The sequence below is a fragment of the Pholcus phalangioides genome, unplaced genomic scaffold (genome assembly GCF_987345545.1).
Source record: "Pholcus phalangioides strain wild (caught in Gottingen) unplaced genomic scaffold, Ppha-v1.0 ptg000015l_1, whole genome shotgun sequence".
Lineage (NCBI taxonomy): Eukaryota > Metazoa > Arthropoda > Arachnida > Araneae > Pholcidae > Pholcus > Pholcus phalangioides.
In genome coordinates, this window is record NW_028301608.1 from 22,394,104 (window position 1) to 22,409,565 (window position 15,462).

The 15,462-nt window shown below is 36.8% G+C and overlaps 1 protein-coding gene across 1 annotated transcript in view; it reads left to right on the forward strand.

Annotated features, from left to right (window-relative positions):
* LOC149075682 (B-cell receptor CD22-like) overlaps positions 1-12,228 on the forward strand; it is a 105,084-nt gene extending 92,856 nt beyond the window's left edge. The window contains exons 10-15 of the mRNA XM_089243170.1: positions 6,544-6,813; positions 7,564-7,701; positions 7,891-7,924; positions 9,622-9,728; positions 10,066-10,183; positions 12,024-12,228. Coding sequence (XP_089099296.1) covers positions 6,544-6,813; positions 7,564-7,701; positions 7,891-7,924; positions 9,622-9,728; positions 10,066-10,139 — 623 coding nt within the window. The 3' untranslated portion in view covers positions 10,140-10,183; positions 12,024-12,228. The remainder of the gene's footprint in view (positions 1-6,543; positions 6,814-7,563; positions 7,702-7,890; positions 7,925-9,621; positions 9,729-10,065; positions 10,184-12,023) is intronic.
* The last annotated feature ends 3,234 nt before the right edge of the window (positions 12,229-15,462 follow it).

Sequence of the window (15,462 nt, forward strand, 5' to 3'; positions counted from 1 at the left end):
TTTGTCGCAAATTACTGGCGAATCGTTGATCCTAGAGACATACTTCCAATTAGATAAAGTATCCAACTGCATATGAAGCGTGGAATGAAAGTTTCCCATATAGTTTCTGTGATTTTTTTCCTTCATTTTCAATGATTTTGGAATTCTAATATCTGAACGAATATTGCACTTAGAGACGTGGATTTTACTTTATTTGGGTCAAGAGACACAGGTCAATAACTTCCTAATTGGGTTTTAAGACGCACACTGGTGACAAAATAAATGATTTTTTTATTATATCAACTTAACTATTGTTTAGGAAAACAAAATTTACAATATACCGTATTTTGCCATATTTCAGTTCAGTTTCCCGTATTTTTTCAATGGAAATTGTCTTTAAACATTATGAATGCTTTTTCTTGAGAAACATTTTAGTTAACTGTGATTTGTGCAGTTAATTATTTCCCCCCACTCTTTAGCAATGATCATCAAATTTATCATAAATTGCATTTTTAGGCTACAATTCACTCCATATTTAGTATTGCGATAAACAGTATTTTCCTCAATTAGATATGGTTGCCCTTAAGTGTGAAAGACTAATTTCCATTCTAACCCATAAGTTTCTCCTATTATCAATTAAAATGTATTGATATAATACTGCTAAAATCAATAAGAACGTTTCTCATTTAGTTAGAATTGATAGTCAAGTCTGCCTGCAGACCACCTGTACCATCGCCGTGGAGCACAGGTTGAAGAACGCTGGCGTATACGAATATAATTGTATACGCCAGCGTTGTGTAATGCGCCAGCGCGTGTAATTAAATGCACGTATTAAAATCTACATGAGTAATACCTAAAAAAGTCAAACTGGAGCAAGAAACATCTCGATCGAATTTCTATCATTAAATCTTCAACAGAAATGTATATATATATATATATATTTCACTCATTATCATCAAAATTAAAATTTCAGTAAAATTAAAAATATCCGTTATTAAAAATAGATGAATTAAAAGTGATATATAAAAAAAGAAAAATATATAAGGTAAATGAGGATAAAATGTCGGAAAAAAGGGGCGAGAGTAGAATGAAAGAAGCTCATTATTCATTTTTAATAATGGAAACCCGATCCTTTAATATTAATCTATCTTTTCCGTTCTGTCGACATCGGTATCCTGGGACCTAATTTAATTATTGAGCTTCCCTCCATTCAAAATGAAGGTTTTGTCCGGCTCCGGAGATGTAAGATTTATAACTAAACCCCACACACGCACACACACATTTCCACAATACAATCGCTTTAGATCTTTTTTCTTTTATCTAGAAACTTCTGACCGCATGACAATTCAGGCTGATAAATGTTCATCGAAAAATGGGACCTAGAAGCAAAAAAAAAGGGAATCAAAATCTAGGAATAGTTTCCTAAAAGTTTCTATATGAAAAAAGAAATGATGATAATAATAAAGGTAATTTTCTCAGTCCAAAGTTGGACTCACTGAACCAATCAAATCAAAAGGAATAATTGGAGAGAAATTTCTAGAAATTTTTCTTCTTTAAAGAGAAGAAATGATGCGATAAATATCTGAGCTTTATCTAAAACTAAAATTAATTTTCTTTTTATTTAATTAAACTTCTCCTCGGAAGTTTTGATTCAGAGAAACCGTTTTCTTTCCTCGTATTTCTTATTATTATTCAGTTTTGTATCAGGAATAGTTAATTAGCTATTTTCCCTTTTATCCTCCCGTCAAAACGTAATAAATATGAATATTATATGATTGAATATATCTCTTATCCTTTTATTTTGTATTATTCTTTGATTGAAACTTTGTCTTCATTATTATGAGATTTTTTTCGTTCCTTTATCTTTACCATCTCAGCCGTTATATCGAGATTGATCACTTTTGTCCAGCGCAATATATGACACGAACTTTACGTAATAAATCAAACAGATAATGAAAGTCTTCAGATAATAAAGATAATTTTTTATATTGAAAATTTCTGAGTTTTAATAGTCAACAGGGGTGTTTTCTCATAAAGGAGCGAGGGCGAGTGCCGAACTAGAAGGATCTGGAAAAAAATCTCTAGAAAAGGCAGGGATTACACTATTACAGTTTTAGGAAAAAGTTCTTTTATAAAAGTTGAAAAAATGCAACCACTAAGTGTATCGTTACATTCGCGCAAATGTAACCAATTGGTTTATTGGTTGTTTGTTTTCAAGTTTTTTAAAAGATCTTTTATCAAAATTTTAAACTTTGATAATGACCAAAAGCACTAAATTTTCAACGAAGTTTACTTCAATTTTTCTTCTTTGCGTCAAATTATATCGTGGTGATTTCTGTGGTGTTTGGGCAGAACATATCTCCAAAAAATGGCTTTTGATCTGAAAGTAAGTCTTGCCAATTATAACTAATTAGAAGTGAGATAAATGTACAAATATGTGTGTACGGCTGAAAAACATGCTGATGTATGATATTTCCATTTTTATTTGTGTGCAAGCTTTATTTTTGATTTCTGAATGGCAATGAAAATGCTTATACCTCAAAACTGTGATTTTGGAGTTGTCATGTTCTGACCAACCAACACAGATTTATGTCTCAAAATTTTTCATAATTATGTCATATAAATAATATTCATCTCACATATCATTTCATTTTCTTCGTGATGATTGCACTTATTTTGAGTTGCTGTGTTTTAGTTTTTTTTTTGTTTTTTTTTTTAACCGAGCACAACTCAGGTCTATCGCCATAGGCAATTTTCTACCTAGTGAGTTGTGCCGGAAGTGTAATTGTGTGCACCTAACAGTCTAAGTGCGTATCTAGCGTTGTGTATGATTTTTCAGTGCTGCCATCTATATCTCGGAAGTGAAGTGAGTGATGTGTCGCGACTGAATATTTGTACTATTTGTAGGTCTGTTGCTCTCTGTGACGAGACTTTTTAACGGGGAGATCGGCTCGCATTTGCGCCTCGAAGTTGGGAACCACAGAAAACCAACTTCAGCCAACCACCATTGTGGTGACGGTGGGGCTCGAACCCGGGTCCCCGCGATGCGAGTCCATCACTATGACCACTCGACCACCACAGCGGCTGTGTTTTAGTTATACAGTATATGATACCCATGTTTTTTTTTTTTTTTTTCATGTGTATCTTTTTTTTCAGCCAACTGGCTCGGAATTTTGTCTGTTGTGGCCTTTGTATTTTGCCGCCACGAGATAATAATTAAGTCTACAAAAACTACCGATTCCTCACAACCTCGTTTCTATAGTGGAGAACATGCTAAAAGATCGAACGGTTGTGATGTCAGAAGATGGAGGAAACTCGGTAAAACATCAGGTCATGGGCTGTCCTCAAGGTTCGTGCAGCTGTCCGTTACTATGGTCTATGGTGCTTGACTCACTGCTCAAAAAAAAGAACTAGGGACCGGATGTCTACATCCAGGCTTTCGCCGATGATTTAGTTTTTGTGATCTCGGCGAGAACACTCAGCGACATTAGCTGCACTGCAGATGCAGGATTTGACGAATTGTAGAAATGGCTAGAAGATCATCGTCTCAGCATGGATGTGACTAAAACAAAATTATTATGGCCACACCCGAAAAAAAAGCGTCCCTGTATAAGAATCAATAGTGTTCGACTGCAAATATCTAAATGTATGAAATATTTTGGAGTGTAATATTGATCATCAGTTCAAATTCACGACGCATGTGATGAAACAAATTGACAAGGTTCAAGATACCATGTAGAAATTGAGACGCATAGCGGGCCCACAGTGGGGTATGCGCCCAAAATTTAGAAACATTTTGTACAGATTAGTTATGCAAAGGCAAATTTCATACGGAAGTGCCATCTGGTATAAAACTCCGACGCAGAGACTGCGTAAATTACTAGATGTTGCCCAACGTCCGTTCTTGTTGTATGTGACGGACGTATACAGAACTACGGCCAATGTCTTATATATACTGCTAGGGGGAAACCCTCCTCTCAGCTTGTATGTCGAATACGACCCGCGTCGATCTACAATCCTGCAGTTGGATAGAGATGTGTCGGTGGACGGAATTCTGATAATAACTAATGACTATGAAGTGAACGATAAGAGTTGGCTTCATCATCCTAGTGTGGACTTGTTTCAAGATCAAATTCCGCTGCCTGGTGAGGAACAATCCCCATCAGATAGAGCTATCAGCATATTCACGGGCGGATCAAAAACAGAGACAACTATTGCCTGTGCACGTGCAGTTGTGAACGCAGATGGATCAGTTGATGATGCTTGGAGTCGCCGGCTGCGGCAAGGAAACAGCATCTTCCAGGCGCAGGTTCTGGCCATACTAGCTGCCGTGGAATGGGCGATTAAGCAAGGTCAGCAGATGACGATATATTCTGACAGCGCACTCCACATGAAAATAATCGGTGAATATGCAAGCATTTACACAACCATACATCTATCGGTGTCAGATGGGTCAAAGGCCATGCAGGAATAGCGGGTAATGAAACTGCGCACAGATTGGCCAAAGAGGCTCTTAATCTCCCAACGAAAGAACAACTCTTGACTCTTGCTGCCACGCAGTCACATCAAAGTGATGCTTAAAAGTGACCTATTACAAAAGTGACAACTGCTATGGGATAAGAATAACCATAAAGATGCCTACAAATTACAGAAACGCGTCCGTTGGAATAGTACCATTTGGTCTAGAGAGAAAGTGATTATGATAGCTGAGCACGGACCATTGCCGGCATATCTAGAACGTTTCAAGAAGTCGGACAACGCCAAGTGTGCTTGTGGTGATATTGGATATTTATGGCATTACCTGACATCTTGTCCATGTACAAAAAAAATTTCGTTTTGGTGCTATCCCCGAGAACGGTCTACTGTGTTTCAAAAAGAAAGTTTTGAAGAGTCCTATGAGCCTTGCTCGGGTGCGGTGGATTATATTGTTCTTCGACAACAACTTACACAACATACATACTAAGAAGACTGGCAGTGCGTGTCTGAGCGGTGGGAGCGATGATGAGTTAAAACCGGCATGAGCCCCGGTGATTGATATTAAGTCATCTCCGACCATGTCGGGGTCAACAGATGTGGCCGGTGAATGGGAGGGTCTAAGCGTGTTCACCTGTAGAGACGGATTGGATCATCGACGACAAGGACGTATCAAGTGTGATTTACTTGATTTAATCCTGTTAATAATTTCTATTGCCCATTGACTTAGATTGTTTATATACAAATACAAATACAAATACAACGCCACAACTGGCAAAATGCCCAACGAGGTGGCTGAATTTTTTTTAATCCGTTATACGTTTACATCTGCTGACATTGCTTAATCGCCCATTCCACGGCAGCTATTATGGCCAGAACCTGCGCCTGGAAGATGCTGTTTCCTTGCCGCAGCCGGCGACTCCAAGCATCATCAACTGATCCATCTGCGTTCACAACTGCATGTGCACAGACAGTAGTTGTCTCTGTTTTTGATCCGTCCGTGAATATGCCGATAGCTCTATTATAAACGTATAACGTTTATCCAATCCGAAATTTGTTTATCTGTTATACGATTCCAGAATTACGATTGCTGATGTTTTAAGATGATTGTATCAATATTTTTATTTATTTATTTTACTTTATCGCCTACGTTTAGTGTTAATAAAACTTTACGGATACACCCATCCTTCGGGAGCGCTTCAATATCTCGCCTAGATGGGAAGCGGGGTGTTTCCGGTCTTAAAATGGCTTTGTCTTTATATTAGTCGAGCATACATCGTTTTGGTGAAGCACGTTCCATTGCGACTTGCATTAACCCTATATTTCTCATCGTTGGCGATTTTGGAAGTAATTTTACCGATGGTTGCAACTTTATTTAATTGATTTTTTTTGGTTATAATTGGAAACTTTATTTATCTTTGACGATAATTGGCAGGTTTACTTACCTTTACTTACTCTATCTCTCTCTCTCTTTGACAATCGCTCTGGCAATAATTTACAACTTCAATTTTTTTTTTAAATTAAAACGAACAAACAGCAAATTACAATATACAAATACAAACATATATTACACGACACAAAACACACACACATATAATACATACACTATGTAGCCCCAAGGGACTATGAAGTCCTTTCAGCAGGCCTATATGATTTTAATTACATGATTTTCTCCCTCAGCAACAGCTCTTTTCTTCATTAGATGTATTTTAGTATATAATTAATATGCATTGGTGCAATAATTTATTTCAAAGTACTGCATTAATATCTGTGTTTTTGATCATAATTAAGACATTGTAATCTGTATTTTTATTACTATTTGTGTAATTACTAGAGTAGATGATAGTAGATAGATAATGATTTTATTGCGTGTTTTTATGAATAAAATAGGGTAAATTTTTTACTACTCATACTTTTGCACCAGAGCACCTTTCGTGGGCTGAATGCAGCACCCTGGTGAACCGCAATAAGCCCATGGGACAGGGGTTGTGCACCCATGCTTTTCAATATCGATCTCACTTGAAATAGTTTGTAAGAATATCGTTGTGAAATTAATTTATGCGATTTTTATGGCTTGTGTTTTTTATACAGACCGCCCTACATGTATGATATGGAAAGAATATACGGACGATGGAGGAGTTTTACTCAGCTGTAGGTCTTCGTCGAATCCTGAAGCTTTCAATTTCACTTGGCTCCAAAACAATGAGACGATATTCAGCGAATCTCGACCATTGGGCATGAAGGAAAGCATCATTGCAGTGTCAGGTGAGAGTGGAAATGCGTATGGCCGATATTCATGCATTGCCAGCAACGAGATCGGTTCTTCGGATCCGTGTCATCTAGACTTGACTGTTTTACCAGGTATTTCATACATAAGGTATTTTTTATTTATATTGTATAAAGCTGGTATTCCACCTTTCGAATCAGCATTTTCGTGTTTGGTTGGTGATGAAATGAATATGGGAATATGGTAGTAACGTCGAATCATCTGACTCCATTTAAGAACGAGAATCGAATCAAAAATATTTATTTACACAAAACAGATTATTAAGACTTATTAATGGCTCCAGTTCTAATTATTAATAGCTCTAGTTCTAATTATTAATAGCTCTAGCTCTAGCTCTAATTATTAATAGCTCTAGTTCTAGCTCTAATTATTAATAGCTCTAGTTCTAATTATTAATAGCTCTAGTTCTAATTATTAATAGCTCTAGCTCTAGCTCTAATTATTAATAGCTCTAGCTCTAACTATTAATAGCTCTAGCTCTAATTATTAATAGCTCTAGTTCTAGCTCTAATTATTAATAGCTCTAGTTCTAGCTCTAATTATTAATAGCTCTAGCTCTAATTATTAATAGCTCTAGTTCTAGCTCTAATTATTAATAGCTCTAGTTCTAGCTCTAATTATTAATAGCTCTAGCTCTGCATCATTGATGCTGGATGTCATATCAAAATGACATTTATCCCAACCTGAACAAAGAAAACAAATATTCATTTGACATAATCACCCCTAAGAAATTTACCTATAATTACAAATTGTATTTATTTATAAAACGAATGTATTAATTACAGAATGCATTTCAATTAATTTATGCACAAATACTGTTTTAGCTCCATCTGGATGGGTTCAGATTCTGTTCCAAGAAGAAAACTTACTCATTGTAGCTGGCGTCGCAGGCGCTATTGGTTTCATACTCATCATATTCCTCGCTACGGCAACGGTACTGGTACTTAGGAGACGTTACAAATGTTAGTCATTTCATTCAAATTGATATACGAAATATTGATATAGTACAACGGAATATATACTATATAATGTTTTCACTGAAAACCAATATCTAAATATTTTTTCTGGATAGTTGTGAATGTTGATTATTTTAAGGATTTCGATCATATCGCATTTTTTGAAGTCGTTTTATTCATTTTTATTCTTTCTAGCTAACAGTAAGGAAGTGCTGAGAGACAACCATCAGTGAGTAGACAAATTTTGTAAAACCACTGAGATTTAAAACGTGTTTAATCCTCTAACCGTCATTGGAAAAATATCTTCTTAATCCTTTATCTACTACATTGTTAAAAGTAGAATAAGAAGGAAACGGTAATAAATGAAAATATAAATATAGTGATAATAAGTATTTATTATTTGGTGGGTCATTTTAGTTCTAATTAATGACAAAATAATCAATTTATTCAAACTGTTTGTGAGTACATAACAAATTATTCTTTGAAGTGCCGGCAATAGTCTATTTTAGCAGAGTCAAGCCCAAATATTTTGTTCAGCTGATTTCTAAATGAAACGCATTTTTCATTCGCTCTTTTTCAGGAGATTTAGGGATAACGTTTATATCTGCTATACATCGTTTAAAAGGTTAACCCATGATAATTGGTGTGTAATTATATGACTGAAGTATATTGTCTGAGGCTTTCGATGAGTTGCAAGCGGCATCCGGGCTATTAGGCAATGGTCTATAGCATTTTTTTCCTGACCTTCCTCTCACATCTACGGCAGGCATGTTCTGCCACAAGCGGGAAGTATGAAGCATTTCTCGCTTGTCGCCGAAAGATGCTTGCCACAGATCTGGGTGAAACGTCAGGAAGAAAATGTCCTAAACCATGGCCTAATAGCGCAGAAACAGCTTACAACCCTATCATATGACTATTGAAAGTTTTCAAGATCAATATACAGTAGAAAGAATGTTCATGAAAACAAGGGTGTCTCGAATGGACTTCGTCCGGAAATCTAGGGCATCCGTGTGTTAGGATTCTAACATCTTTGTGGAACATGAACATTTTTCTTGATGTTTTGCAAGAACAAAAACGTTGAGAAATGTTGACATAAAGCAGAACTGCTCAATATTTTTGAAAACGTTGAACATATAATCGGTTTTATAACTCTTTCCACAAGCTAGTGATTTTTAGTCACTGGTTACACGTGTGATTTGATAACAGACCGCGGGACCTAATGAAATTTAAAGTTTACAATGTCGAACTGCAATGAAATGTTCAAACAAGAACTAGGATCATCATTTTTCCTGAAAGCAATTTCTTGACAACTTTGATGCAATTTTCATCAAGGAACTTATGGCATCCACACACATGACACGGACGCCTGAACTTTAACACCAGACTCATCCCGTTGCCGATATATTTTCCAGTTTAGCATTGGGACCGATCCGGGAACATTTTAGCATGCACAGAAGATTAGACTAGGTCAGATTCAATTAGGTAGAGCAATCGAACAAAATGTGACGCTCAATCCGTACTCTCTGGGCAAAATGATAAACAAAGAATAGGAAAAAATTATAATCCGCAATTACGGCTCTGGCAATACGGAAAAGTCCAACAGTGAGGGCCACCAGTTGGATTATTCTCATTTTCTTTAAATAACACACCTGCCAAGAATGACATAAAGCTTATTGATGGCGAAGTGTTTTTGATAAAATAGTGTTGAATGCGACTGATGTAAGATAAAAAAACTTGTTCATTTTTTCCCTATCCAAAAACATAGATAATTAGTTCATTTCTATTAAGTCTATGATTGTATTGGATAAGTATAATTATAAAATTTGTTCATGAAGTTCAGTTATTTCATAATGCTGATTAATGGCAGTTATTATTATGTCTCCAATACGTATCGATATGAATAACTTACATGTTTTCCATATATAGCTCTGAATTACCGGATCGGGCCGCCGATTGCACTCCCATTGGAGCGTCACCTCTGTTATCCGGTCATCGCCAGGACGATAGCCCGTTGCTGAGAAAAAAACGGAATGGTAATTGCGTGCGTTATTGTGTTCAATACTGGATAGCCTTAAAATAAGATACCCACCGCATTTCTGAATTAGATTCGTTTGAAGTTTAGAAATATTAGTAATTAAGTCTGGTAATCATCTTATGAATTTGTACGTGAATTGTTTAACCATGAAGTTTTAGAATGTGAAATTTATATTCATGCTGGGGACGATGACGTTTGAACCGATTCATATTCTCGATATTAAATATTCATAATCATTTCTTTTTTGTCATTAGTTTTTATAAAAAGTGGATAATTCCTTTTTTGTATATTGAGACCAATGTTTTTTTTTTTTTTTTTTTTTGATTCTGCACCAGATCGAGACTGCGTTTATCACGAACCTGCTAATGGACTTTATCGGACACCACAAGTCCGTAAACATATCGGATGACAATGGATATATCAACAAGCTGAGAACACAACACTGCTGTGAAGGTAAATATAGTTTCAAAGTACAGTAACTTCTGTAATTATGAACTTTAGACGTTACTTAGAAAAATATTTTTGATTGACTACGTGAAAGTTGGTCCTCGAGTTTCTTCGGCGATGTTGGTGAAACTTTTTAAAATCAGCAGATAAGAAATGGTCTAGTCTAGACTACTCTGGTAAATTACACCAGATTCACAGTATGCAAAGTTCGTGTTACAGAATAGCCATGTAAACGTTACCACTGCGTCAAGTGTCGAATGTTTACATCCTCTGTTTTCCATCTGTAGTAGCGAAATTTCACTTCGCTGCTGCCAAACCAGAGATTACTAGTGTATACGTTCGTGGTACCCTTGGAGAAAGACATTATAATTTTAAATACTTCGTATCAACCATGTCAGATTTAAATGCTTAAATCTTATATGGTTCCAAAGTTTCGCAGGTACAGGAGAGAACGGGAGGGGATATGTGTATCGAGCACAGGTGACGGACATGACGGTTGGAATTTTTCAGGTTACGAAGAAAGGAAAAAGAGTCTTTGGAGACATTTGCGGGAAATATAACCAACGTGAAGATTCCAGCGGAGATCGACAGAGATATTACGCCCAGGTATTTGTAATGGGAAACCTCAGAGAAAAAAAAATTGTTGATTGAGTAAGGGGAATCGAGGGAAAGTCTTTTACGTGTCACTTTCATAAAAACTGTTTTTGAGGGGATGAGGGGCAATTTCTAGGATGAGCATTATTCGGATATAATGTTAAGGTTGTGTTGAAGAGGTTCTTGATCTGATGTATTGAAAAATATTTGGTAAATGCCGCAATCGACTTCGAAGAGTCTGATACTGCAGTTAAAGGAGCTGGGTAACTCATTTATATAAATTAGAAATAGTAATGGTGAGAGGACCGAACCCTGAGGTTGTCAGAATATGTTATGAATAAAGTTTCCATGGGAAAAAAAGCCATACAAAGGACGTCGTGAATCAAAATTGTGTGTAATCATTGAGCTAGATTCTAGCTCAATGATTACATACTATTTTGATTAACGACGTGATTCCCAACGTGGGCGATGGAAAGCTCTCAGGGGGCAGTAGAAGCTACGGGCATAACATATTATCCTATGGGTTAGATTGCGTTGGGGACGATAGGAGAAAATATTTCTGAAGAAGGGGGCGATTGGACAGAAAAGGTTGGGAAACTATGAGCCAGATGGTTCATCTTGAGCCGAGGCCAAGACAACTGTCTTGACACTCGTGCCAAGCCTGGCCCAATACGTTCCAAGTTTGGTCACGGGTGAATAGTTAGGCCGTTCTACCATGATCGTCAAATATTGGAAGGTAGAAGGCTGGTCGAAGAGAAAAACTAACCTCCTCGTGTGTACGAGGTCATGCCCACCGCTCTATCGCAAGTACGCGAACGACAACGATACCTTTTAGCCGTATAGCCTTCACCCCATGTCTAAGGAACCACCATCTTTCCCTGATCTTCCAGTACGTCTGGTCCACAGTGTATGGTCTGGTCACACGTTGGTCAGAGAACGCCAACAGTCACAACACGGAGAGTGTTCTAAGAGCAAATATTTGCCAAGGAACATTTGACCACTGTGTTGAAATGTATGCCACTGGTGCTTCATTGCAGCAGTGGGACACACGCACGCGCCCACACATACACACACATTGGAAGCATATATTTGTAAATAAGTCTTAGACCAGGCTGGAAATATGTGTGGCCCTAGCTTAAGCTGCGTTCAAAACTTTGTTTCATTTCAAATATGTCGCAAATGGATGAAAATTAAATTTGTAAAAATTTATTAATTTATTTTTTATAACTTAATTTATTTTTAATTTTTACAGATTTTTCCTGTACGTGAGGACCAAAAAATAACAACCAATAATTAATTGCTTACGGGTGTGTGATGCTGGACATCGATGTGAAGAACGAAGAAGAAGAGCCTCACAATCTCCATTGCTGTGAATCTCTCTCTTTCTGTCTCTGTATCTGCGATATGATATCAATTTATTCCGAGATGTTCCTTGGGAATAATATTCATTGGACATTAAAAAAACAAAAACAAGAAAAAACAAAAACCTCGTTGTATCGCTGCCGCTTGAAAACTGTGCGTTGTGAATTGCTGCTGCTGCGGCCTGATGTTCAGCAGTGGTCAGGAAAATGCAATCTCGACCGACAAGGAAAATCATTTCGTGTCATGTTGGAAAAATAAAATAAATGGCCAGATGATCAAAGAAAATGTTGGGAGCCCATGATCCCGTGTGTGCGTGTACGTCTGCACTATAATCATTATTTTCCATTTATCTTTCTTTTAATCATTTCTCCCAAAATGATTGGGGCTAGATATTGATAAATATTGTAATCTAAACACAGTAACCAAGTATTCAGTCACATAAATGTTACACGCCCTGTATATGCGCTGTATAAGATAAATTATATTCCTTTGATCGTGCGTGAAATTCAGTTTTATACAAATTCGATATAATTTATTTCACTTATATGCAGTTATGGGTTCCCGAAAATCGACTGACGTATTGTTAAAAAAAAACTCTATCAGGAAAAGATTTATGGCAGCAGACTTGTGGGACAGGCCCCACGAAACTTTTCTGGAGATGTCAGGTTATTAGTATCTAACCGCACTAACAGATGGCGGTGCAGACCTTTCCTTTTGTTCTATTGTCTGTAATGCATACAATCTGACTGGAGTAGCACGGTTCGAAATTCTCTATGAGAACCTGAGTTTCAGGTTTGTGTATGATTTTCACAAGTCAAGTCTCGGTAATATTATATATATATACGTTACCAATAAGGTTACAGTTCGAATGTATTATCCCTTTCTGCACCGTAATTAATAAGTGGAAAAAATAAGTGGAATGCTCTTATTTTTTCAAATGAATCAACTTTATTCGAGAGAAAACTTTAATTGTTAATCAAATCCTTACATTGTGTGGCAGAAAACAAAACAGCTAGAAGCTGGTCCGTTTTTACCCAGATTCGAAAACGTTTTGCGTAGTTATTTTTTTTATCTGAGTAATTTCCATAAAGAATATGTTCATTAATAAATACAATTAATCCTTTAAGTGGTTTCAAATTTTTTCCTCATCCACATCATAACTGCCAGACTGGAAGTAAAAGCGTTTTAAGAGAACCCGGCATATAATTCGAGGTGACCGAAATAAAGCAGGTCAAGTTTGACGAGATACCTCAGGAATGCAGATGTAAGGGTTAATGAAATTCTCCGATTCCCAGCACAGCCATTTTCTAGAATATATCGAATAAATTTATTTTACGAAGAGACATGTAATTCAGCTAACGGTGGACATTTTAGGGATATCATAATACGAACTCCACTGTCCACTGATTTCTCGTGCTATTGCGCCATCTCGCAGTGAGATTTTGTATACAAAGAGGGGATATATTCAAGAAAAAAACATTGTACACCTTATCCCGAAACTCTGTTGCCAGATCTCTATATTTCAATTCCTTATATTGCTTTTTGAAAATCCTCAGTTCATTACAGGAAACACTAATTCTACAAATCAATGCAATACGTGGAGGTACGACGTCGCTAATACAACAAATTTAATCAACATATTTTGTGTTATCAATGTGATTTGATTAATTGCGTTGTGCTTCATTATAATACATATGAAGGCTTCCTGAATTTCTCCCGTGGTCCGGGAAAAAAAAGTAAAATAAAAATAATAAAAAAAAAATTTGTAAGCGAGCTTGCTTATTGTATGTTTCTATTTTATGTGTGCGCGTCTGGTGTACGTGTGTGTTTGTGTGTGCGTGCGTACGTGTACACGTCGTGTATCCGTTTTTGTGCTCGTCTCCAAGCTTGGACCAGCAATCACTTCTCTATTGCACAGGGAAAACATTTTTACCAAACTGTTTGCAACACAAATTCGAAAAAAAAAGAAGACGAAGAACAATATTGGAAAAAAAAAAATTATTCAAAAAAAGTATATATAAAATATAATAAATTATATATATTAAATATATAAGAGCAGTTTGTTGGCCTGAACCCTGCGGCTTCGAATTATATGTTTGCCATGCGAGAATTGTAATATCAAATAAATCGATTACGATTTTATTGAGTTGTTGTGTGAACTTATTTCAAATCGATTTCGTCTTTCTTCCGTGATTCCATACTCATACCACAGCCGCAAGAACCTAGTGGTGCAGCCGAAGCAATGTCCAGAACCCGAAATACAGCGAGCACCTCTCTCTTCCCGGTTAAGGTAATTATACAGGGTGAAATGCACCTTATATCTGCCAAACGGAAGGTGGTGAAGACGAGCTGAAGTGGAACATGAAAAACCATAGCAACCCTGTCCTATCTCTTACCGTTTTCGAGTCATAGTGGAGAATGTATAATGGACGAAAAATGCACGAAGTCCAGAAAAAACCCGAAGATCCAGCAAAACCTACAAACAAATTAAACACATATTTATAAAGAGAAGAAAATTGTCCATCAAGCGACACTATCTGAATATCTGAATTTAATGGTGAGCTACAAGCGCTGGAGTACTGGCGAAGTGCAAAATCGAATAACCGCTAAAATCTATAATCGCAGATTCCTCAAACACTCTTCTAGCTAAAATCAGTCAAATTTACCAAACAGTTTGTACACCAGCTTCAGAAAGAGCCTACAAAAACATAAAGATGTGCCAATTCAGGAGAAATTAATTGTTTTCTTTGAAATACAGGTTTTGGTGGAAATTGGATTGTCGATTTTGCACTTCGCCAATCTCTCAGCGTTCGGCTCGCCATTAAGTACAGATATCCTAATAGAGGCGGTGGCACCTTATAGTGGAAGATCTCAAACTTTTTTCCACTCGTCGTGCCCCTTACTTTAATCAAAGCCTATATTCGTGTCTTTCCAGGACAGTTTAACAGAGGATTTCTTCGAAAAAGACCTCTTTTCGGGCCTCCGATCCGCGGCACATAGTTTGATAACCCCTGCCCCCCTAGGATTTTTTAGAGGTTCGTATTAAACGCTTTAGTGCCACGCAACAAAGTTGTTCGTACAGTCCATTCCTTTTGTTTGTACTGGGCATGCCTCCCACTGACATATATAGCAACAATGCTTTGTTTTCCCACCTTGTGGACCGAACTCAATTTCTATCATTTTGAAATCACCACATACTTAGCCATTTATCTTGATTGTAATTTGTAAAATCCAGAAGGCGTGGACACATGGGATAACTTTCTTTACCCAGTGCTGCATAAGCAACAGGGATTGATGATGATATTCCGTTGCTATTTTGCAGTTGCGCA